Consider the following 24,573-nt stretch of genomic DNA (forward strand, 5'->3'; position numbering starts at 1 on the left):
TGACATGAATCTGTATGGCATCCCCATTGATAGTGTCATGCAAACACACTGACTTACCCCTGACAGCATCCTGTGAGTCCAGTTCTTGTCCAGTTTTGGTCCAGACGAAAAGTAGTCCGGCAAGTTTGTTGGGGTCACGAAAGTAAAACGTTTTTCGTCTCAAAACAGTATGTGTTCAAAAGAGTGATATATTTGCATCACAAAACCGTTGTCAAATAAAAAGTCAGACCTTGAAATCGCTTGGTGCTATTTTCTCTCCCTCGGTATCACTGCGCGCTGCCGGCTTCATCCAGCTGCGGCTCCAGCTTCAAGGATAAGCTGGAGCCGCATAAGTAGGAGTCCCGGCGGGTGGTTTGTATTCGATTCGTTTATATCCCGACCTTGTCAGCTGTCAGATTTATGTTCATGGACCCGGTAAGCTGGTAAATAATATTTATTTTTTTCTTTACCAAATTCTAACAGAAAACGAGAGCGCCCGAGAGGGAAAACCGAGCCGAGCCGCCTCACGGCTGTAATGCAAATTGCTTTCCTCCTCAGTATACAAGTGCGCTTCCATGGCAGGGAAAAAGAAACTACCACTGCTGCCTATGTAGTGCCCTATTTATACAAATAGGAGTCATTCAGGATTCAGCCATGTTTTTGCTCCATGTCATGGCTGAATCCTGAATGACTCCTATTTGTATAAATAGGGCACTACATAGGCAGCAGTGGTAGTTTCTTTTTCCCTGCCATGGAAGCGCACTTGTATACTGAGGAGGAAAGCAATTTGCATTACAGCCGTGAGGCGGCTCGGTTTTCCCTTTCGGGCGCTCTCGTTTTCTGTTAGAATTTGGTAAAGAAAAAAATAAATAAATATTATTTACCAGCTTACCGGGTCCATGAACATAAATGTGACAGCTGACAAGGTCGGGATATAAACGAATCGAATACAAACCACCCGCCGGGACTCCTACTTATGCGGCTCCAGCTTATCCTTGAAGCTGGAGCCGCAGCTGGATGAAGCCGGCAGCGCGCAGTGATAAGAAGGGAGAGAAAATAGCACCAAGCGATTTCGAGGTCTGACTTTTTATTTGGCAACGGTTTTGTGATGCAATTATATCACTCTTTTGAACACATACTGTTTTGAGACGAAAAACGTTTTACTTTCGTGACCCCAACAAACTTGCCGGACTACTTTTCGTCTGGACCAAAACTGGACAAGAACTGGACTCACAGGATGCTGTCAGGGGTAAGTCAGTGTGTTTGCACGACACTATCGATGGGGATGCCATACAGATTCATGTCAAAAATCCCGAACTATCCCTTTAACAAATAATCGTTTGAGTGTCTGGTATGATAAGTGACTCATTAGCTCGATGTGTGCGTGTGTGTGTGTCACTACTTTATAATATAGCCTCTGAAAACACACAAAAGTTTAATTCTTTGCCCGAATAACGATGTGGCACCACAATAAACCCATTTTTTAAATCAAATTACAGCAACACAGCCGTCTGAACTCACACTGAAAAATTAAACCAGGACAAATTTTTATTTTATTTTTTAAATACACTGAATACACAGGACTGACACCAATGTGAACGTGTCTATTATTCAAAACCTGTTCAAAAGCTTTAAAAAAACCACTTCTCAGCATTTTAGGGTGTTTTCACACCTGGTCCCCTTTAAAGGAACCAGACTCGGTCCTCTTTAAGTGGACCAAAAAGTGGACCAACAGAAAAAGAACTCAGTTCTTTTTGTGTTCACACTGTGAATTTATTACAAAGAGGACTGGGTTCTCTTTCTGGTCCAGTTAAGCTTTGATGGGGCCTCAGTCCTCTTTCTGTTCACACCAGGTCCTCTAGAGCCCTCAGACCCCCAGTGCATGGAATTCTGGGTAATTTTCTCTTGAATCAAAATGTCTGCTGCCATGCTTGCCCTGCTGTATTCTTTGATCAAAATAGTGCGGATTAAGGAAAATAAATTTATTTCAGCGGCTGTGCTAAGTTCCAAAAGGAAGTTGAGATTCCCTGCTACAGTCACGTGACCAACCACGGCAAACGAAGAAGGTTAAACTACAGTGAAAAAGGCGAAGTGAACCCGGTGCACTTTTTGTTCACAATGCGCAGATTAGGCGAACCGTACCGTTGATTTTTAGCGAACCGTACTGTGACCACCTCCTGAGGTGGTCTCAGTTCGGTTCGCTTTAAAGGGGTCTGGGTACGGTTGGAGTGTTCACATATGCGCAAAAAATGCTGAGTCATCGATCTGAGTTCGGTTAGATGGCTGAAAGGGACCAAGTGTGAAAACACCCTTAAATAGACTTCATACATGATATGTTACTAAATATATCGCAAAAAGAAGGTTACAGCTACTCAGAGTCAACGTAGCAGTAAGAGGACTGTCCTGCACATGTATTTAACATTTTTTTTTTATATTATATTGGTCTATAAATGGAGATGTAACGACACCTTACTTAAATTTACTCCTGTACATGATTTCATCTTCGACCTGATCGTATGAAATCCGGTGTAAAGATTGATGGAGCTTGAACTCGGACTCCTTCGTTATGCTGAACCGTTTAAAAAGACTCTCGTTTTGTCTGCAAATTATTTGCCTTGAATTTTACTTTATTCCGTTTGTGTTTTGAGCTCCGTTATAAATTAAAAATAAAAGTGAAACAAGATGAACTGTGAGCTACTGCTCACTTACACATCCCCCGCTCTTGCTTACATCAGAATGCATGCAATCGAAGGACTAGGACACTTATGAACGTAGACTTCAACAAATAATTAACTGTGAAACGAGTAAATAAAGAGCAGTGTCTCTCCTCAGGGGTTTCAAACAGCATCCTGGTAAACTGGCATTTTGATTCTTGAAACAGTGTCAAAATCCACCCTATGGAGCACTTGCATGTGACGTCACAGCCGATCCAGATTGTGACAGACGCCATCTTGTCGGTCAAACGCCATATTTCCGCCTTCTACTTCTACTTCTGCTTTTACTTCTACCTTTTCTTCTGGAAAACCCTACTATATACAATTCTCCTACAACGGCTGCGGCTACAAGCTCTCCCTACCTGTGCACGTTTTTTATGTTTTTTGTGTGTATTTTTGCGTGTTGTTCGTCTGTACCGGACTTCAATATCCACTACAACCGTATGGACTTACTGGACATGGGTTTCCAGCAGAAAATGACGGTTTGTAGCGATTTCCATCGCATGCACAACATTCCGGACGAGAAAAAAAAAAAAAAAAACATTCCGGACGAGATAGCAAGACCAGCGGGGTCTCCGTGGATTGTTATCGGAAGCAAAGCGAAGGAGGCGGCGCCGGGAGCGGAAGCAAAAGCGAGGCTACAGGCAGAGCCGGCCTGTTGACTAAGCTCAGAAAACAGCTACTCAAATCTCCACTGCTAAGCCTCTACCTCTCCAACGCCAGATCCATGTAAACAAGACGGACGATTTGGAATTACAGCTGGAATTACCTTATTCTATTCTATAATCGGCTGGTCAGTGCTATACTCAATACTTAAGTGACTTACCCATCCAATGAGGATTCTTGTTTACAAGATGCCACATCTGAGTCGCTGACAAATCCTGAATTTCTGTAAAGATAACTGTCCAGAGATTTATAAGCACGCAGTGCTTCACCACTGAACAGCGAGGGAAAGTTAATGAGGTAATTATACACGTCCGGGTATTCCGCTGGCAGTTCAAAATCCGGTCGTGAAAACTCCGTCCGGTAAGCCATAAGGGTCACAAATCTGTAGATCGTTTATTTTAGACATATATCTAGTTATCTGTTCATTAGAAAAATGAGCCGTGTAGTCCGTCGGTTGAAATTGATCCATTCTGTACACGAGTGCAGCAGTATTCAGCGGTGTTTTTGACCGACAAGCTGGCGGTTGTGTACTTTCCGGTCACGTGACTGCAAGAGCTCTATATGCTGTGTAAATACATTCAGTCGGTAAACAGGAAGTCGATGTGCGACAGACCTGAAAACTGTACACACGGAATAGAACCCCAAGTGGCTGCGATTTGTGGTTCCTGGGAAAAAGGGCGTTTCAGACAGACGGCGATACGGACGGACCAGTATAATAATAAAAACTAACCTGCGTGCTCGAGGGCCACCATCATGGACTGCTCGATGAGGTCGCGCTCGATGAAGCCGCGGAAATCGTCAGGGTACGTGGTGAGATCGGGCAGCTGGAAGGTGCAGACGGGGGTGTCCAGGAGCATCTCGGTGCCGACGCCACCACCTCCGACGCTGGACACGTGAGAGCGAGCCAGGGATACGATGGTGGAGCTGGCGTGAGAGATCCCTCGAGATAGACGCTTCTCTGTGGCTGTAGGTCGATACACCGAGTTACATCCATCACACATTTAATAACGTCACTATTAAAGGAAAAATCCACGTTCAGCTTTATAATTACCATAACCCGTCATAGCAGGATTTATTTTGGAATGAAATTCACAAGAGCTCAATTCATTTCTCGCTAAAGAGAGCAATGCGGCACCACTTTAGTCCTTCGATCGGTACTCAACCTCTCTCATCTCTACACAACACACCATTCTGGAGATCGCGATCTGAGGGAAGAAGCTTTGTCAGGAGCTAACGCCATGATTATACATCTGAGCGACACACAACCGCAAAAGGAAATGCCTCAGCACTCAAGAAATTAGCACCAGAATTGTTAAACACGCCAGGAATATTTCAATCCAACCACATTTAAAAAAGTGTTTCAGGGTGGAGTTCGGATTTAATGAGTTTTACGTTACTGGTGCCAGTGAGACAGACTGGTCCGACTGGCCCTCATCTGTGTCGAGCGTTCTTGGAAACGTACGAGTTCAAAACACTGCAGGTTGGGCGACAAAACGCGAAACGAATCCTGCGTGATGAGTAAGAAGCAGCTTCCTGACGACACCGCTGCCGTGATCAGACATCGCGAACGCTTCGGAATCGGCGTCTTTGGTTATTAATTACGCAAAGTTCTTATGGACTCGTGAATAAATCTGGAGTAGGGTTAGCTCAGGTTAGGCCTTTGCGCTCAAGAAAGAGGTCATGATCTGACTAAAGCACTTGTTTTGTCACAGATTTGCTTTTCATTTCGTCATGTAGTTTGAACGTTAGGATTAGGACAAGCCCCGCCTCCTGAAGTCAAAACTTCATAACCTGATTGGATACTCGAGAAGTTCTACTCAAATGTCACAAACTTTACAGACCCTTCAGGGGCCTGAAAATGGACAGATTTTATGATTGTGTGAATATAAAAAAATATATATTCCAAAATATCATTTAATCAGAAAGCATCAGGTGGTGGATTTGTAAAAGATTTTCCATTTTATTTATTCTTTTTCACCATCTGTTTTGAATACTTTAAAATATTTCTCAAATAATGGTTTTTTTAAATCATTTATAAGATAAAGGAGATGTTCTGGACGCTTGTTAAGAGTTGGAAATGTCAGTGTGTGAAGAGAGATTCATTTTACTACAGGAGGACGTCCTGCTTATGTCTCTTCCAATCAGTGGTATGTGATGTCATCATCGTGCGCCTCAGACTCCTCCCTCTCACACCGGTGTGTATTTCTGTGTGTTGGTCTATATAACTAAGTAAATCTCAGGCATCTGGCAGCAGCGACTGGTCAGAAACAGAGCGGCGGTTGGTGCGTCCGAGTGCGGCGAGCCTTCACCTTGCACCACGTCGTCCTGCCGGTGCAGCAGCGGCCGTCCCACTCTCGTCATGTCCTTGTGCTCCGTCGGCGTCTGTTCCCTCTCCTCTGAAAATGGGTAGGACAGACTCCCAGCATGCACCTGCCTCAGCTGCTCGAAATCGCTCAGGGCGGCTGTCAGGTCCCAGTTCTTACCTGAGGAGGTGTGAACACAAACCGGAGTGTTTATTCAACCCTGTAGGCAAAACGTTACACAACAGAGCTCGAGTTTGAACATTAAACCGAATGTCAACATCGCTAACAGACATTCCGTCGCTTCTGCCCCAACAAACTGGGCTCTGTGCGTGCTGCAGGACAATATATTTTTAAAAACACATCCTTATCAGCTAGCACCGTTGCCTGGCAACAATGCGCCGAGTTCGTCCTGCTTTCTTCTCGCTGTATACATTCGGTTCACACGACTGTTTATTTATTTTTAAACGGTGACTCAAGCAGCTGATCCAAGTGAGAACTTCTGTCACAAATTCAGGGTGACATGATGCGATTATAATTCAATCCTACAGCCTTCTGATTTAGATTTTTTCCCCCCACAGCAAGACCACTTCCTGCGTTTCGGGAAGCAGAGTAGAGACAAACAGATTTCATATCCAGGGTATCAGATTTGTATTCCTAGCTGGGACATGTACGGTCAATTCTCTGAGACAGACAGACAGCCGGAGCGAGACAGCAACAGCCAGAGCGAGACAGCCAGAGAGCCAGCGCGAGAGAGCCACAGCCAGAGCGCCAGAGAGAGCCAGAGTGGAAGAGCCAGAGCAGGAGAGCCAGAGTGCCAGCGTGAGAGAGCGAGAGAGCCAGAGCACCAGAGCGAGAGAGCGAGAGAGCCAGAGCAACAGCCAGAGCGAGAGAGCCAGAGCGAGAGAGCCAGAATGCCAGAGCGAGAGAGCCAGAGCGCCAGAGCGAGAGAGCCAGAGCGAGAGCGCCAGAGCGAGAGAGCCAGAGCGAGAGAGCCAGAGCGAGAGAGCCAGAGCGAGAGAGCCAGAGCAGGAGAGCCAGAGTGCCAGCGTGAGAGAGCGAGAGAGCCAGAGCACCAGAGCGAGAGAGCGAGAGAGCCAGAGCAACAGCCAGAGCGAGAGAGCCAGAGCGAGAGAGCCAGAATGCCAGAGCGAGAGAGCCAGAGCGCCAGAGCGAGAGAGCCAGAGCGAGAGCGCCAGAGCGAGAGCGCCAGAGCGAGAGAGCCAGAGCCAGACCGAGAGAGCCAGAGCGAGAGAGCCAGAATGCCAGAGGTCTCAAAGGCTTTGTAGAGACAGAATGCTTGGCCCCTTAATCGCTGCTTGCAGCTATCTTTTCATATATAAAAAATATTTTTTTTTTAATAAACAATTTGTTTTTTCCTTAAGTTATGTTAGATTTTGAAGACAATACTGGATAATTTCCAGAACCTGATTGGTTTGTGGCCCTTCTGTATTTAAGTAAAGAAAAATGTTTTGTTTTTTCATCTCACCCTCCAGTAGGTCTCTGGCCAGTCCGGGTTCGGCTCCTGTAGAGCGGACAAAGTCGGACAGGACTGCGTCCATATCCAGGGTCATGCGATCATGAAGCGACGGCGCTGCAGGGGGACATCAGGGCAGCGGAAACGAACAGGAGAGCGACTCTCCTACAGTCCGCGATCAACACCGCTACAGCAACACCTACAGAGACACAGAGACAGAGAGAGAGAGATGCATTAGACACCCAATATGTACTTCAGATTTTTGGAAATTCTAGAAGAATTTGGTGGTTATTTTTGACAGATACAGTTCATTTGGTCCAGATATCCTTGGCAAGTGTGAGATATGGAGATCCAGATATGAGAAAATGGTGGCGTGCGCGCTGTTAATGAGGCTCACCTGCACATGATCAAGAGGCATCAGCGTGCCTATATAAAGTCTGAGAAAATGCACATCCAGTGCGAAGTATTACACCACGTCAGTGCGCGTTACAGAGCCTTACTCTCCCGCGTAGATAGTGCATATGAAAAAGGATTTGGACAAAATGTCTCAACTATTGGACGAAATGGTCATTGGACGAAGCGTCCTGATCCCGTTTTTGATACTTGGGACAAAAATGACAAATTATTTAAAAAAAAAAAAGAAAAATGCTGGACCTCAAGTCATCAAATTAATCCGAGTAATCGCTCGAGCCGATTGTTGAGATTTACCACTTTCTGAAGGAATCTGTTCGCTTTAGGCCACGCCCACTTTAGGTTTAAATCCGAATAGAGTCATTGAGTTACACTTTGAAGAGACACCATTCGAGGTTCACACACTCGAGCTCGTTCGTGCTTTTTAATCACAGTGTACGCCCCGGTGATCTACAGACCAACAACTCGTGACTCATCACTTCTCATCTATTTCTCACAGGCAAAAGCACAAAACAGGGCGTGGTCACTGAGGAAACGCTTTCAGTCAAGAACAGGAAAAACTGAATTAAAACACACTGCTTTCAACAGCAACTATTAAAATGAATCGATGTCATAAATCGGTTGATAGATATAACATTTTTCATTTTTAAACGTACAAGGAAAGTAAAACGTGATCAAATATAAAAAGTCGTGATTTATGACGTGTCTGATAAAACCCTCACATGGAAAACCGATTTCCAATCTGGAGCACTCGTTTGTGTTTGGACCCACCTCCTGTCAGTCACTCGACTCGACAGGCGACTGTCGATCCTGGGGGCGGAGCTTCATGAATATGGGTGGGAATGGGGCGGGGGCTCAGAGTAAAAACATAAAATCATACAAAATTAAGGTTGTAATTACCAACATCTTTAGTGCAAGAACTTTATCGAAACAGGATTCTTGCAAACGTTTGTTAGTGAAATTGAGCGCACAGTTGTGTTAACGGATCATCTTTAGTGTTAAAACTAGTGCTGTCAAGCGATTAAAATATTTAATCGCGATTAATGTCGCGAAAGTCATAGTTAACTCGCGATTAATCGCAATTTAATCGCACATTTTTGTCACATAAAAAAACATTGTAATTCTCTTATCAGCATAAAAAAGTGAATGGGCTTGCTTTGTACCAATGTTTTTTTTTTTATTGCAAAGCATAATACGTCTTGACACAGCCACCGCAAAGTGAAACCTAAGCCGAGCACCGGCGCGGGGCTAGCAAGAGAACCATGAGTGAAATGATCTACTGTTTGCGTTAGTCTACAACTCTAATCAGAGAGACAGGTTACACAGTGACGGTAGGCTTGACATGCTTGATTATAATATAAAGTACACTATTATATTAAGTTTAAGTTGTTCGTTGATAAATATTGCACTGAATCTGATCTTTACTGTTTCAGCTCACTTAACACATTTTGTACTTTTACACTTTCTGCCTGTTGATGCGTCGCGCTGTCCAATCAGAGGCGGACAAATTTGCATATTACAGGAAGGATTTCTGGGATAGCATTGAGTTTACAGTTCAGAGGGATCTGGCTTCTTTAGACGCTGTCTTCTTAAAACTGAATAAATATTTAAAAAGAGCCAAATTAGCCAGTCTTTTGAACGGCTCTTTTCAAAGAATGGATCACAAATGCCGCTTTTCCACTACCAACGCGGCTGAGTCGGGCTGAGCCGTGCCGTGCTGAGTCGGGCTGAGTCGAGCTGAGCGGGGCTATTGGAGTTGCATTTCGACTACAACCGCGCTGAACCGTGCTGGCTGGAAGTGGGTGGACACATTGGGTGGAGTTAGCGAAAGTGGGTGGACGTCAGGTGATGTCGTTAGGCGGCGCAAACAGTGACATCAGTGATCTTTTAAGCGGTAGTCTCACGACCTGGATAGTAAACAATAAACATGGAGGACATGGTGTCGTTAGTGTTGCTGGTCTTGGTGCTGTGGCTTGTTGTCACCGACAACGCCAACAGATACTGGCAAGAGCGTATAGATGAGGCGAGGCGCATAAGGCTTCATAATTCTCCTTCTTCCAGGTTTACGGTGTTTACAGATCCCAGCGTGCTCGCGGGGCGTGTGTGGGCATGTGAGGACACTCCTCCTCACCAATCAGTGCACAGGGGAGTGTCTCCTCACGCCCCCAGCCTCACTCAGCTCGGTTTGGCTCGCTTCAGCCCCACTCCAAAACCGTGCGAGTTTTGGGTGCTAAGCAGGACTGAAGCGAGCTGAGTCGTGCTGTTCTTAGATAGTCGAAACGCGAGCCGTGTCGGGCTGAAGTGAGCTGAAAAAGGGTAGTGGAAAAGGGCCAAAAGATGCGGATCCCATCAAAGAGCCATAAATCCCATCTCTACTAGCGCGTCCTGCCAGCGCTGGTTCTTTGGGGGGGGGACAGAGGACTCTGGCTGTGCGGGGCGTGGCATTACAGTCTAGCTGCTGGTTTTCTAAGCAAAGTCTCTGTTCCAAGTTCCTGGCAGTTTCAAAAGCTTATGAAAAACCTACATCATGTCACAGAGCGTTAATCTCGCGATAAAAAAATTATCGCCGTTAAAATTGAGCCAAGTTAACGCGTTAATAACGCGACATTTTTGACAGCACTAGTTAAAACGTAACGCTTGGATACAAAACGAGTCGTTTTGACGCACCAACATGAGCCTGTTTTCTACACCGTCTCCATGACGATTTCCCTGTTTCATTTTATTAATCAGTTAAGCTTCCTGAGGTCTTTATTCCTCGAGCCTGAGCTTCTTAACGTCACCTCGTTAACTTTAACAAAGATGATTAATGGGAGAAAAACATCCGAGAGGCAAATGCTGAGGCTGAATAAAGTCAAGGCAGCTATTAATGAATATTTTGGTGTAAAGTCAGATCTTGAGGGAACAAACATCCCTGCACCTCAGCGCTGTGCTAATGAGTCCAGCTGGTAGCGGCTGCCAAACTTCTCTCTCTCACACACAACGACAGGCAAGGACTTGTCGACTCATGCTCGACATGGCACTTAGTCACTCGATGGAAGTGGCATCCGTCACTTCGTCCCCTCAAGAAACCGACCGTGTTTGACGTACCTCAGTACCTCCACGTTCCTTCCCTCAGCACGGTACATCAGCGCTTATCTTCTGTTCTCAACAAGCTACCAAATCATTATTACTTACCGAAAAACGAACCACAAAGTGTCTCAAAATAAAAACAAACCCATCACACCATTTTTCGTCAGGATTTTAACTTGGTTCCTGTCATCATGAGCACCGAAACACAGCTCTTCCTTCGCCAGTCTCACTTCTTTTCAGGCGGCACGGTGGTGTAGTGGTTAGCACGGTCACCTCACAGCAAGAAGGTTCCGGGTTTGAGCCCAGCGGCCGGTGAGGGCCTTTCTGTGTGGAGTTTGCATGTTCTCCCCGTGTCTGTTGCCCCTTTTCCACCAAAGCAGTTCCAGGGCTGGTCCGGGGCCAGTGCTTAGTTGGAACCGGGTTTTCTGTTTCCACTGACAAAGAACTGGCTCTGGGGCCAAAAAAAAAACGGTTCCAGGCTAGCACCAACTCTCTGCTGGGCCAGAGGAAAGAACCGCTTACGTCAGCGGAGGGGCGGAGTTGTTAAGACCAACAACAATAATAAGACTGCGAAAGATCGCCATTTTTAAGCGACGAGAAGCAGCAGCTGTACAAACGCGAAGTCATCCATTATTATAGAGATCTTGCATGTGACGTCACAGCCGATCCAGATTGTAACAGACGCCATCTTGTCGGTCAAACGCCATATTTCCGCCTTCTACTTCTACCTTTTCTTCTGGAAAACCCTACTATATACAATTCTACTACAACGGCTGCGGCTACAAGCTCTCCCTACCTGTGCATGTTTTTTATGTTTTTTGTGCATATTTTTGCGTGTTGTTCGTCTGTACCGGACTTCAATATCCACTACAACCGTATGGACTTACTGGACATTGGTTTCCAGCAGAAAATGACGGTTTGTAGCGATTTCCATCGCATGCACAACGTTCCGGACGAGATAGCGAGACCAGCGGGGTCTCCGTGGATTGTTATCGGGTCTGGCAGGCGAAGGAGGTGGTGTCGGGAGCGGAAGCAAAAGCGAGGCTGCAGGCAGAGCCGGCCTGTTGACTAAGCTCAGAAAACAGCCACTCAAATCTCCACTGCCAAGCCTCTACCTCTCCAACGCCAGATCCATGATAAACAAGACGGACAATTTGGAATTACAGCTGGAATTACCTTATTCTATTCTATAATCGGCTGGTCAGTGCTATACTAGATACTACTGATATATCTAGTGTCAGTACTAGTAATACTTAAGTGACTTACCCATCCAATGAGGATTGTTATTTTCTTGTTTACAAGATGCCACATCTGAGTCGCTGACAAATCCTGAATTTCTGTAAAGATAACTGTCCAGAGATTTATAAGCACGCAGTGCTTCACCACTGAACAGCGAGGGAAAGTTGATGAGGTAATTATACACGTCTGGGTATTCCACCTCTGGCAGTTCCATATCCACTGACACGGTCGTGAAAACTACGTCCGGAAAGCCATAAGGCTCACTAATCTGTAGGTCGTTTATTTTAGACATATATCTAGTTATCTGTTCATTAGAAAAATGAGCCGTGTAGTCCGTCGGTTGAAATTGATCCATTTTGTACACGAGTGCAGCAGTATTCAGCGGTGTTTTTTTACCGACAAGATGGCGGCTGTGTACTTTCCGGTCACGTGACTGCAAGATCTCTATTGTTGTTGTTGCTGCTGCTGCTTCTTCCATGTTGTTTTTGCTTCCATATTCGCGCCAAGGTTTATGCAAACGTAGCGACGTAACTGACGTATACAACGACGTAATGACGTGGCTTCTCTTAGCACCGCGAGCTATGGAAAAGCAAACTGGTTCTCAGCTGGCTCGCAAGTTGAACAAGTTGTGAACCAGCACTGGCCCCGAACCAGCCCTGGAACTGATTTGGTGGAAAAGGGGTAAGAGTGGGTTTCCTCCGGGTGCTCCGGTTTCCCCCACAGTCCAAAGACATGCAGTAGATTGACGTGGGGCGGCCTTGGGCTGAGGTGCCCTTGAGCGAGGTACCGAACCCCTGACTGCTCCCCGGGCGCTCTGGTGTGGCTGCCCACTGCTCTGGGTGTGTGTGTGTGTGTGTGTTCACTGCTTCAGATGAGTTAAACGCAGAGGATGAATTTCACTGTGCTTGAAGTGTGCATGTGATAAATAAAGGGTTCTTCTCTCTTTTCCTCACACACACACACACACACACACAAAAAAAAAAAAACCCCACGGCAGATTTTCAGGTTACTGAGAATCTCCAAAGAAACGTAAACTCCTCTGTCCTGAAGATGAAAAGTGAAAAAGTGACAGTTTCCCCCTCTGACTGTTACAAAGCGCCGACGCTGGAGACTCCTTACACTAAACGTTCAATAAAATACGTCACTTATTACGGAAATCACCACCGTATCAACAATTATACGGCTTTCTTTGTTTAAAAAAAAAAATAAAAATGATTAGTCTTAGCATCCTAGTGTGAGTTGTTACTATAGAAACAAGCCCATTAATACACTCCTGCGATTCAGTTTACAGCCTAAACGTTCCGGCCAATCAGATTTGAGAATTAAAAAAAAAAAAAAAAAAAAAAAAAAAGAGTTTAGCAGAAACATCAATAAAGTTCACGATAAGAGATGGAAAAAACATTTGGAATTTATTGCGATATCAACATCACTGATGTATCGTTTATCAAAGTGATCTGATGAAGCCGAATTTCGATGATGAATAACCATTAATTCTGCATTTATTTATTTGTGATTTAGTTTTCCTGACAGCCCCAGCATCCTTGTGGTCCAGATTCTCGATGACCTTGCGTTTGAGCTCCTTCACATTCTGCATCCAGGCAAGTGTGAAATGTTTGAGATATAATCATCTAAACACAGCTCAGGCTCCCTTCTTCGAAACAGTTATATATTTCCAGGAGATAAATGGGCAGGTAGTAAACGCGCACACACATACACAGCTCGAAACTGGGCCAAGCACTAATACTGGCTCGTGAAGCTGAAGAGAGGCTCCAGGGCCCGGACCTGCGTGAACACTGCAATGAGTCACGGCTCCAGCACCGTCCATCACCACCGGCCGCTCCACATCCGTCTGTTCACCGCCTCCTCTTAAAGGAGACAAGCTCACATCCGAGAAAGCGTGCTCAGATACCATCAGAGCAACCCAAGTACACCGTCCGCGACATGAATTTAAACGCTGGACTAATTTCCTGGCTCAAAGTTCATATGCTGCTCGCATAGTCTGCCAGTGACTGATGAGGCGCCAATACTTTCAAGCACATTCAATAATCAATATTTTTCAGCGATGAACCACGTAACATGAACCCCTCAGCGACTTGCAACAATAAGTCAGACAAGAAATCGAATTCATCCGCTGTGACGCGCAGCAGATCCCTGAATCCGCTTCATCATCCGTCTATTTGTCCCCGTCTTAACGTAAACACAAACAAACAAACATCGCTTCTATGACTACGTTCAGACTGCACCCTGAAACGACCCATATCCGATTTTTTTGCCCATATGCGACCTGTATCCGATTTGTTATTGACAATCTGAACGACACAGATCCGATTTTTTCACATGCGACCCAGGCCGCTTGGATATGTGGTCCTAATTCCGATGCATATCCGATATTTTCACATGCGACTGCAGTCTGACCGGACAGGTCGCATTCATGCGACCTACACGTCATCAACAAGAGACAAACGTCACTATTCTGCGTTGGCTAATCCCGCTTCTTTGATGGAAAACAACAACATTTGTACAGTTTTCAGAATTTAAATAGACTTTTATAGAATTGATCAAGCTAATGGTGGATTTGGTAGGGACCTGGATGTTGATCTGTTAGCCTGATTAAATAAAACAGTTTCTATAACTGATTTATAACTTAAACCATCCTGTATTACAAGATTATAAGATTGTTCTAGAAATTTCCAGTAATTTGACACCTTCAGTCTCATTACTCTGCTGCCCACATTAATCAGATTATTATGTGAGTTCCGCCGCCGCCACAAAAACCACATCGCCAGGTCTCGCCTCATCTCCATCACAAACTGCACTGGTGTTTATGCACCTTGAGCCAGCGCTGAGAGAAGTTGCAGAATTCAGCTGGCTATAAACAATCTAAATAAATATTTATAAAAACGTAGAAAAAGTTTATTAATATGACAAAATAAATATGTGCAAATTATTAAGCCTGAATTAAGAGTTTGGTAATACAGCGGCCGTATCCCAAATGACTGCCTACTGAAGCTCGAGTGCACTATATAGAGTTTAAAAATCCATTACTTCCTAGTAACATGTCGTGCACTTATATAGAAATTAGAGAGACATTTAGGAGTCAACCCTCGTTACCAGGCTACACGTTTTCATTTCAGTTCAGAAACAAAAACACACACGAGACCTCACACTTTAACACTAACCAGATAATTAAACAAACAAACAAAAAAGAAATCATTAAACATGAAGAGTGCGCTTTTTTTTTGTTTACGTATTACATAGATGTGCTTATTACGTGTCAATTTGCGCATGCGGGACACTTTTGGGTTGTTTTCTGTTCATATTGGAGATCGCATACAAGTCTCATATAATTGGTAATGTGAACGGCGTAACAAAAAAATCGGATTTCACAACAAATCGGATATGGGTCGTTTCAGGTTGCAGTCTGAATGTAGTGTGTGACATGATCCGCCACACAAAACCACATCGTCTGGGTTTTTTTGTTTTTGTGCCTTTTTTTTTTTTTTTACTTTTTAACTGCTAAAGTAAAAATAAACAAACATGACATGCTTCCTTCCTTCTGACTCGGGATAAAAATACTGATTTTTGCACTGTGGCTCCGGTTCTCTTTGCGGAACAGACAACCATCACTGCCTTCTTCTTCCTCAACAAATCACTTCTCATTTCTCCTGTTTTTCTATTTCATAAAATCGGTGAAATTTAGTTCCCTCTAAATAAAAATGTGGTGATTGTGATATCTGTTTATTTCTGTAATATCTCACAAAATATCAGGCCATTCTGTGGCTGGGAAGTTATTTAATTTGAGGGGATTAAAGCAAATAATGTGCATGAAATCGCTCGCTTGGCGCAGTCAAGCAGACAGAGGAAGTCCGTGTGCGCATGCGCAGGTTTACCTTCTTCTTTTGGGTTTTACGGCAGCTGGCATCCACAGTGTTGCATTACTGCCATCTACAGGTTTCCCTTTGAGCGTGCACTGACAGTTCCATCATTCTGTCGCTAAACGAACAGCTGATCACACCGAGGTGCTCGCTGAACGCCGATATTTATTCGTTTGGTCCTGCGTTTCCTTTCCTTCGTATATAACATAACGCCTTTTCCTCTCGCTTTCTTTCCGTTACTGTAGTCGCTCTTTCACGGTTCATTCGCACACTCACGCCCTCCATTTTTCTCTCCTGTTTCAAATTTGTATCCCACAATGCCTTGCGTGAACGGGGAAAGCCCACCACGGGATGTGATGCATGACGTAGTATCTTGTATTGGGTCATGGTGAAGCAGGAAAAAATAGCGGAGAATTTAGGGCCATGTGGAGATAAATTCATTAATTATTCTGTTTAAAACAACCTAAAAAAAAACCCTGGAAGTCTGTGATTCGAATTCAGTAGCTTTCAGTCACTAAACAACAGTAATTGGGTGTCGGGGAAAATTCTTTTTATGACCTACACTTAAACTCTGAAAGGCAGTTTAACTTTAAAAGAAACAGAAATAGCAAAATAAAAGAATACAGTCTCCCCAAAACCGCCAAAAAAAGAAAAGAAAAAAAAAATGTTGCAGCGAACCAAGGATGAAATAAAAATTCTTCTCGAAAATAAAACCCCAAAATACAGACAAAAAAAAGCAACAAAACATGGAATAAAAATATTTGATGGTAAGAACGTATCCTTTTTATTTTTCAAGAATTATCATCATCACATTTTTACAAATTGCTCCTGTCATTTCGCCGGCTTGTTTACATTTTAAGCAGAAATAATTTTGTTGGCGTTTTATATAAAAGTTTTTATTTATGGAATTTGCAAAAAATAAAAATGCTCCGTTTCTCAAAATCCAGTGAATGTGGATAGAATAAAACAGTTATTCCACTCAATCTTGGCACTACGCACCTCGTCGGCTATCAGCTCACGTACGACTCAATTTTGTGGAATAACTTAAAGATGTACAGTGAAACCTCATGTTACGACCACCTCAAAATTACGAACAGTTTTTCACGGTCCCGACTGCTTGCTTATATATTTCATTGGCCGCGGCCTTCAATAATGCGACCACCTCAATATTGTGTATTACGACCATTAATTTCGGTCCCACTTGTCGAAAATCAAATGTAATTAAACCTCGAAAATACAGGCGCCCCCGTCATGTCAAAACACGGGGCACAAGAGCTTTCACGACATCCGGTTTACGTCATGCCGCAAAATTTTTTACATCATGCCGCAAAATTAAGATCGACTTGTACGACAATGAGTAGAAAACGTAATGAGTTGTCTTTGAAAGAAAAAAATTTATCTGATTAACGAAAGTGCGGGTAAAAGTCAGCGTCAGCTCGCAGAAAAGTTTGGAATTGGCAAAACGCAGGTAATCTATGCAACGAGGTGTGAAGTGAGCTTTAGTAGATCGATTTAAATAGAAAAAGTTCAAGTTGTTAAAAGTGTCATAAGGCAACACCAATTTAATTAGTTGGTTCTCGGATTTTTTCAGGAAAAATATGAAGCGAGCGGGCGAAATTAAAAAAAAAAAAAAAAAATGCTCTGATGGTAAAATTAGCGCTGGAAATGGACCAAACAATACAGGCAAACCAGTAAACAGAATTTCAACACACCTGTCAAAGATTTTACGCTTCTGTTCGCTGAATATCCTAACAATCACAAACGCAGGCTTTGCAGGATTCCCCTCCACAGGCATGTTTCTTCCACAAGTCTTTATCTAAAGTGAAAGGGGTGATTTGATTGGTTTCCAGCGTCACATGACCTCACGTCATGTGACCTTTTCTGTTTGCGGGAGTTTGATTTCGATTTTTTTTTTCATTTTGCTTTTTTTTTTTTCCCAAGCGGTGATTCCGAGAACCAACTGATTAAATTGGTGTGGCCTAATTATGAAAGAGTATTCAGAACGAGATTTCAATTTCCTGTTTCAATGACTTGTGTAAGTTTGCTGTATGGTTTACATTTTAAAAAAATGGTATGGTTTTAATTATGATCAATTCTATTACAAGTTTAAATGAAAACTTAGTTATATTGTTTTTTACATGTTGTATTACATGTACATTTGTACTTGCTAGACACACAAACCACACACATGCTATACTTTTGTTTAAATTTAGCTTGTTGATTTAATCATTTATCAATGAAACTCAGTAAACTAGCTCAGAAATTTATATTACATGTAATACAACAGTATTAAGAACATCATGCATGCACGTTGCTATGCAACAGCTCAGCAACTGTCAGTATATCTTGCCAACTCAATATTAAGACCACCTCGACCTGGTCCCAATGGTGGTCTTAATATCGAGGTTTCACTGTATGTGTTATTTACCAGCTGGGAGGTTTGTATCATGAAATACCGTGACCGAGGGCCGAGGTCAGTATTCAAGGCCGAGGTCACGGTATTTCACCATACGGACCGACCTTAAGCTGGTAAATAATATATTTATTTTTTTCTTTACTGAATTCTAACAGAAAACGAGAGCGCCCGAAAGGGAAAACCGAGCCGAGCCGCCATTTTGAATCCTCATTCACGGCTGGAATGCAAATTGCTTCCTCCTCGGTATACAAGTGCACTTCCATGGCAGGAAAAAAAACTACATTTTGCTGCCTATGTAGTCCCCTATTTATACAAATAGGAGTCATTCAGGATTCAGCCATGTTTTTGCTCGGCGTTAGCAAATTAGTTTTTAGCTTTCTCCTGAAATGTTTTCTTTTATTTCTTCTTCCTCAGGGGAGTAAAACCCGCTTTTGCCGTCAACACTGTCGTTATCGCTATCAGTGCTGTAAAATTAATGTGATTCTCCTGAGAAATGCTGGCAAAAATGTTGTTGTGAACGAGCGAGTTGCCAGAGGTCCGTAACCGTGGTCCATATCGTAGGATATGGACGCGCTCGCCAGCCAATCAGAGCGCAGGATTTGATGAAAACCGCACCGTGAAAAAAATATCATGACTTATGACCGTTAACAGTGGGGGTTGTGAGTTCCACCACTGTAATAAAATGAAAAAATTGCAGATTTTGTCACTGCACTTCACGAACCCCATCATTGAGAACCACCGGTGTAGCGCACAAACCTCATCTGCAGTCAATCGTGTAGCGTCGCGCGCGCGCACACACACACACACACACACACACACACACACACACACACACACACACACACAGAGAGAGAAAGCAACGTCCATCAAACAACTCACAGTCAGAGATCGAATCAGTGTGAGCAGGTCAGCGATTCTAAAATTTAGCCGAATCGTGTTTGTACTGCACTAGAGTCAGGAACTACAGCTACTCAAACAGGTTGAGAGATTTTGCAAATCAGATCAGATGGTGCGTGTATAACCTGTGTGTGTGTGTGTGTGTGTGTGTGTGTGTGTGTGTGTGTGTGTGTGTGTGTGTGTGGGAATGGAGAGGAGGGGTTGATGAATTTCAGTCATGAGGACATTTCAACACCCCTTTGAGAGTTTATTAGCAGGAATGTGAAGGGGAAAACCCTGACTAATTCAAGACAACACTATGATTAAATGTCAGACAGAAACAGGAACATGAGGAGGTCCAAGACAAAGTACATCATTTGCTTAAAGTGGCATCGTGACGTGATCTCACACCCAGACGGATGTCTGAATCCCGCCGTCGGGGCTGTTCAACGGTTCCAAACAGTGTCGAGATTTAGGACTAAAAACACACCGTCACACGGTGATACCAGAAAATAAGTAACGATGGGGCTGCATAAATACTTTTCCAAAACCAGAACGCGTTTAATCCTCTTCTTACACCACAGCAACTCTTCAACGATTACACTCATTTATTAAAGAACGTACTATGCTTTTTATCCATTTATGGTTAACAACAGGTATTTAAAAAAAAAAAAAAAACCTGTCATACACGGTGCGGTGAAGGTTGTGGATTTGGGACGTCTTGAACATTCCGCTCTGCTCCAGCTCGATAAAGAGTGCGCGTAGAGTCTCGTTTATTTATTTAACGGACACATTTAAAAACAAATCAGTGCGGTACACAGGTAACTTAAAAATCCCAAAGACAGATTTACGGGCTGAACATTTCAAACTAGATTAAATCAAATGAAGTAGCTTGGAGATCATGCTGCACCAGAAGAACACAAGTTTTATCGCGGTTAACAGATGGAAAACACAGAATCTCAGGCTTTCGTCTAAACGGGGGAACAGGGGCGCTGCGCCCTCTTACTCTCGGCGTGCGCCCCCTTACCGACTCCGTGAAAACATCCCAGCAACACTACGTGACAATGTGTCTGATCATCAAATACGTTATAATTGCTCCAAAAATATTCCAATCATAGTAGATACACCGCCAGACGGTGCAAAAACAATCCGAATTGGCGTTTTCCAGACTGAGGCGCCATGTTGTGTAGTTGTTTACTTGTCGCGGCTGCTCTCGCGAGATTTGACATGGGTTACATACAAGGTCAGCTGACTTGTAGAGCGAGATTTCTCGACACTGAATGACCTTTCACCCACCGGCGCGGGAGCTTTTGACAAGTAGTTCGCGAGTTGTTTTTGTTGACACTTGGGCATTTAAAGATGTCATCCCGCGGCACGAAGCAGAAGAAAGCCAAAGACTGTCCGGGGCAGAAGAAGATTACTTCTTTCTTTTTCAATGTTGACAGACAATTTGTTACAATTTCCCTCTCAGATAGCCTCAGAATGTCCCATTGGAGCATTTTTCAAAGGCTTTGCACGGCGGGGGGGGGACAACCGGCACCATCTCCCCCCCCCCCCCGTTGGCTGTTTTGTATCTGAGCTGGGTGTCCTAGCCAATAGCTTCGCTGCTCTCATACAGAGCCCGGTATTTATGCTGCTGTGCCGAAGTGAACAAAAATGGCGACCGGATCAGCATTTAAACGCGTGAAACGATCAGCGCCCGTACTGACAGTAAACGCACGATCAAGAGTGAATCGATTTCCCGATGAACTATCTGAAGACAACGGTATTTTATTTTGCAAATATTGTCAACATTCGATAGTGTGTGCGCCTTGGCACGATAAAAGACCGCTTGAAAAGTCAAACACCGACGATCCAAAGAATCTCAGTTCAAGACGAGTGTAGCCAGGCAAAACAAAGCTCGCCTGGCAGTCTGGCCTGTTCACCTTACAAGGCGAATTCATGACCTTCAGTTTGACATTTCAAGGTCACCATTTATGGTGCGAAAAGAAAGCCCATATGGGACTACCTGTATGTTGATTAGGGTAATATTTCTCAATCATCATCAGCTGTCATATTATAGTCCTACGAAAACCTTGAGTTTGACATTTCAAAGTCATTCAAGGTCAAAGGTCATGGTGGCAACTGAAAGCCTGTATGAGACTTCTTATATGTTGATAATGGTAAACATCTGGCTATCATTAACCATTTTAATAGTTATGAGTCTCTGAAAACCCATGACCTTGAGTTTGACCTTTCAAGGTCACTCATGGTGCCAAATGAGAGCCCATATATGACTTCCTAGATGTCGATATTATTAAGTATCTGTCTATTTTGAACTGTTTCACAGCTATGAGCCTCGGAAAATCAGTGACCTTGCGTATGACTTTTCAAGGTCACTCATGGTCAAAGGTCATGGTGCCAAATAAGAGCCCATATATGACTTCCGATATGTCGATAATATTAAGTATCTTGAATCGTTTCCCAGTTATGAGCCTCTGAAAACCCATGACCTTGACCCTCAACCGCTAAGAAAACTATGAGCGATACCCCATCATGTAGCATATAAATGGAAGCAGGATTGAAAGGTGAACATTTTGGATTTGGTTTGAAGTAAATATGATGAATATGAAGGAAGATATCGCGAAAAAGAAGAAAAAAAAACTATTTTGACCTTTTTGGTCACCGTGACCCTGACTGGATGACCTTCAAAATGTTGGAGGTTCTATTTGAGACCAATGCCCATCTACCCTGAAAGTTTCATGAAGATTGGTCCAGCTGTTTTCCCAGAATGTTGCCAAGAGGGGGAAAAAAAAAAACCCTGACCGAAAACCTCACCCTGCTTACTCCGTAGCGGGAGAGGTAACAAGGTCTAGCGCTAGCAGTGGTACGGATGCCAGCGATGGGCCAAGACAGGTGGCGCTGAAAACGCGGTATGTTCGGGGAACTGAATCAGAAGACCTACGGGAACAATGTGCTCAATTTTGTAAAAATGTGTCCAGTTACAGATATCCTTCAGGTCAGCTGAAAGCACAGGGCTCTACATTAACTTTTGAAACCACTTGTCCTGTCGGGCAAGTTGAAAGGAGATTTACTTGTCCGAATGTGAAGTTGACTTGTCCGAAGAAGAAAAAAAAAAACTATTTGTAATAAACTAATTTCACCAGAATTACTTTAACACAATCTATTCACTGCAGAAAAAAATTGGACTCCATCAATCATTAATTTATTTATGAGAAATTGAAAACCAGAAAATTAAAATTACACAGTATATTTTCATTTTTAAATTATTAAATTTGAATATATATCCTCCACTGATTAATTATTCAGTGTGGCTCCTGTATGGTATTTAATGGTTGCGATGAAAGTTGCGGTGTTTTTAAGGTTTTTGTTGCGATTACATTGCGGGAGGAAGTGAAAGTTGCGGGAAATTGTTGCGATTTTCTCTTTTTGTGATTAAAATTGAGTGATATGTTAAATATTAAGTTATTACTGAAAAACTATTGATTAAAAAAAAAACCAAAGACACTGAGAAATGGTCCTATAAACAACTTTACCAATATAAAAGATTACCAGGACTACAAAAATGCAGAAAAATAGGCTTTACTTATCCAAATGCACCTGTTGGTTCAAAAGTTAAAGTGCAGAGAACCTCACAGCACAACATGAAGTTACCTTAAAATAGAATATGCCTCAGCTTTCATGTAAGAAAAAAAAAAAAAACTATTAATACTAGTACTGTGTGCAGGCAGTCTCTCCTGAAGACTAAATTAAACAATAATTATAAACTAATAACGGTGGTGTAGTGGTTAGCGCTGTCGCCTCACAGCAAGAAGGTCCGGGTTCGAGCCCCGTGGCCGGCTCAAATTGTACACAAATTGAAATGTAGCGATTTTCTATGCTATGGAAAGTCCGCACTATAATGACAGGCGTACTAACACCTTCTGCGCGCTTCGGCAGCGCATTGATATCTGAGCTCCGTATCAATGCGCTGCCAAAGCGCGCAGAAGGTGTTAGTACGGCTGTCATTATAGTGCGGACTTTCCATAGCATAGAAAATCGCTACGTTTCAATTTGTGTAACTGAACTTTGTTTCATATCACTGCTCATATAAACCTATGTAAACAGGAAAAACGCGGAAGAGTTTGGTCGCATCTAACTACAGCCCCAAAAAATACCATTGGCCATGCTGAGCCTAGCTACATTGCTAACAGGATTGACAACGCGTCTGACTGCGTCTGACTGACTGGGAGGTCGCGCAAAGCTCGGAGAGGTACGGAGCAGCTCGTCTCAATTCAGATAAGAGCATATTTCATTATGGAAGTACGGTGGACTGTTCCTTTAAAATACGGTCAGTCCATATGAAATAAGCGGAGGCCTCCCGACTGACCATCTCCGATTTGCTTCATACTTTCACAAACTAGAAAGATACCAACTTGATATTTCGTGAATATATTAATGAAGACATGTTCTTTCCAGTGGTGTAATTCTTTTTAGGGTTGACCTTGTCCTGCATGAGCAATATGTATTTTAAATATAGGCGTGAAATGATTTTTCCTTCATTTTTAATCCCTCATAAATCAGAACATTTTATTTATTTTCGAAAAATACTAAGTCACCAAAATAGCACTACAACATGAGAAATAAATACCAAAATTTGAAAGATCTGATGTGCGTCAATGCAGAAATACAAAGCGCCAAAACTGCTCCAAAGCACAAACGATTTTTTTTAAACAGTTTTCAGCAAGCTATAAACTCACAAATATGCAACTGTGGATCTTCTTTTATAGCCGTTAAAAACATCTAGTACCAAAGAACAACTTCTGAAAATTTCATCCATCTAGCATGAATAGTTCAAAAGTAATAACTTACTGAACTTAGCATCTTTTTCTGTACCCCTCGTTTTTACAGTAAAATCAGGGTCACGCCCCATTTTTAAAGCCTCAATCTCTCAAAAACTAAAAGATACAAGGCTGAAATTCTGTATGGTGTTTACTGGGAATGATAACATTATTTTGTGAAAATATTAAACAAATCGGAGCTGGTCAGTCGGGAACATTTTTCTGAAATCTGGTGATTTGAGGTGGATTTACCTGATTTTACAGTAATAAACGTAATAAAATATACTGTGTAAATTTCTGGCAAATTCCGATCGTTTTAATTTATAAATTTAACTGCAGTTTATCAAATTTTTAACAGAAAATTCTAAGAAAATAGTTACTCTGAATTTTTGAACGTGCCAATTTAAGAACTGATAATTTTTATGAATTCAGCATTTATTAAACTTTACAAACATAAATCAAAATGTAACTTCCAAGAGTATTTCTTTATGTCCACCACACAGACACAAAGTCTTCTGAAGCAGCGCTCAGTCCTTAAAATGCGTGCGTCATACAGGAAAACCTGAAACGGGTGTTGAAACTGAAACGGAAAGATGCTGAATTACGAAGCGGAAAATCATTGTCTCGACCCGAACCCTTACGCTGACAGGAGGTCGCTTGCTGAAAATTAAGATTTTGGTTGCACCGAGGATGCTGACGGCGGGTCGTAACGACAAGTGCGCAAAGTTATC

The 24,573-nt window shown here is 43.0% G+C and overlaps 1 protein-coding gene across 2 annotated transcripts in view; it reads right to left on the reverse strand.

The window, feature by feature from the left end:
* The window catches only part of otud7b (OTU deubiquitinase 7B), a 68,620-nt gene that overhangs the window by 13,189 nt on the left and 30,858 nt on the right, over positions 1–24,573 (reverse strand). For both annotated transcript variants that reach the window (XM_060900417.1, XM_060900416.1), the window contains exons 2-4: positions 7,149–7,335; positions 5,669–5,842; positions 4,090–4,323 (exon numbers count right to left, since the gene is read on the reverse strand). In XM_060900417.1, coding sequence (XP_060756400.1) covers positions 4,090–4,323; positions 5,669–5,842; positions 7,149–7,233 — 493 coding nt within the window. In that variant the 5' untranslated portion in view covers positions 7,234–7,335. The remainder of the gene's footprint in view (positions 1–4,089; positions 4,324–5,668; positions 5,843–7,148; positions 7,336–24,573) is intronic.

Source organism: Neoarius graeffei, chromosome 19, assembly GCF_027579695.1.
Source record: "Neoarius graeffei isolate fNeoGra1 chromosome 19, fNeoGra1.pri, whole genome shotgun sequence".
NCBI lineage: Eukaryota > Metazoa > Chordata > Actinopteri > Siluriformes > Ariidae > Neoarius > Neoarius graeffei.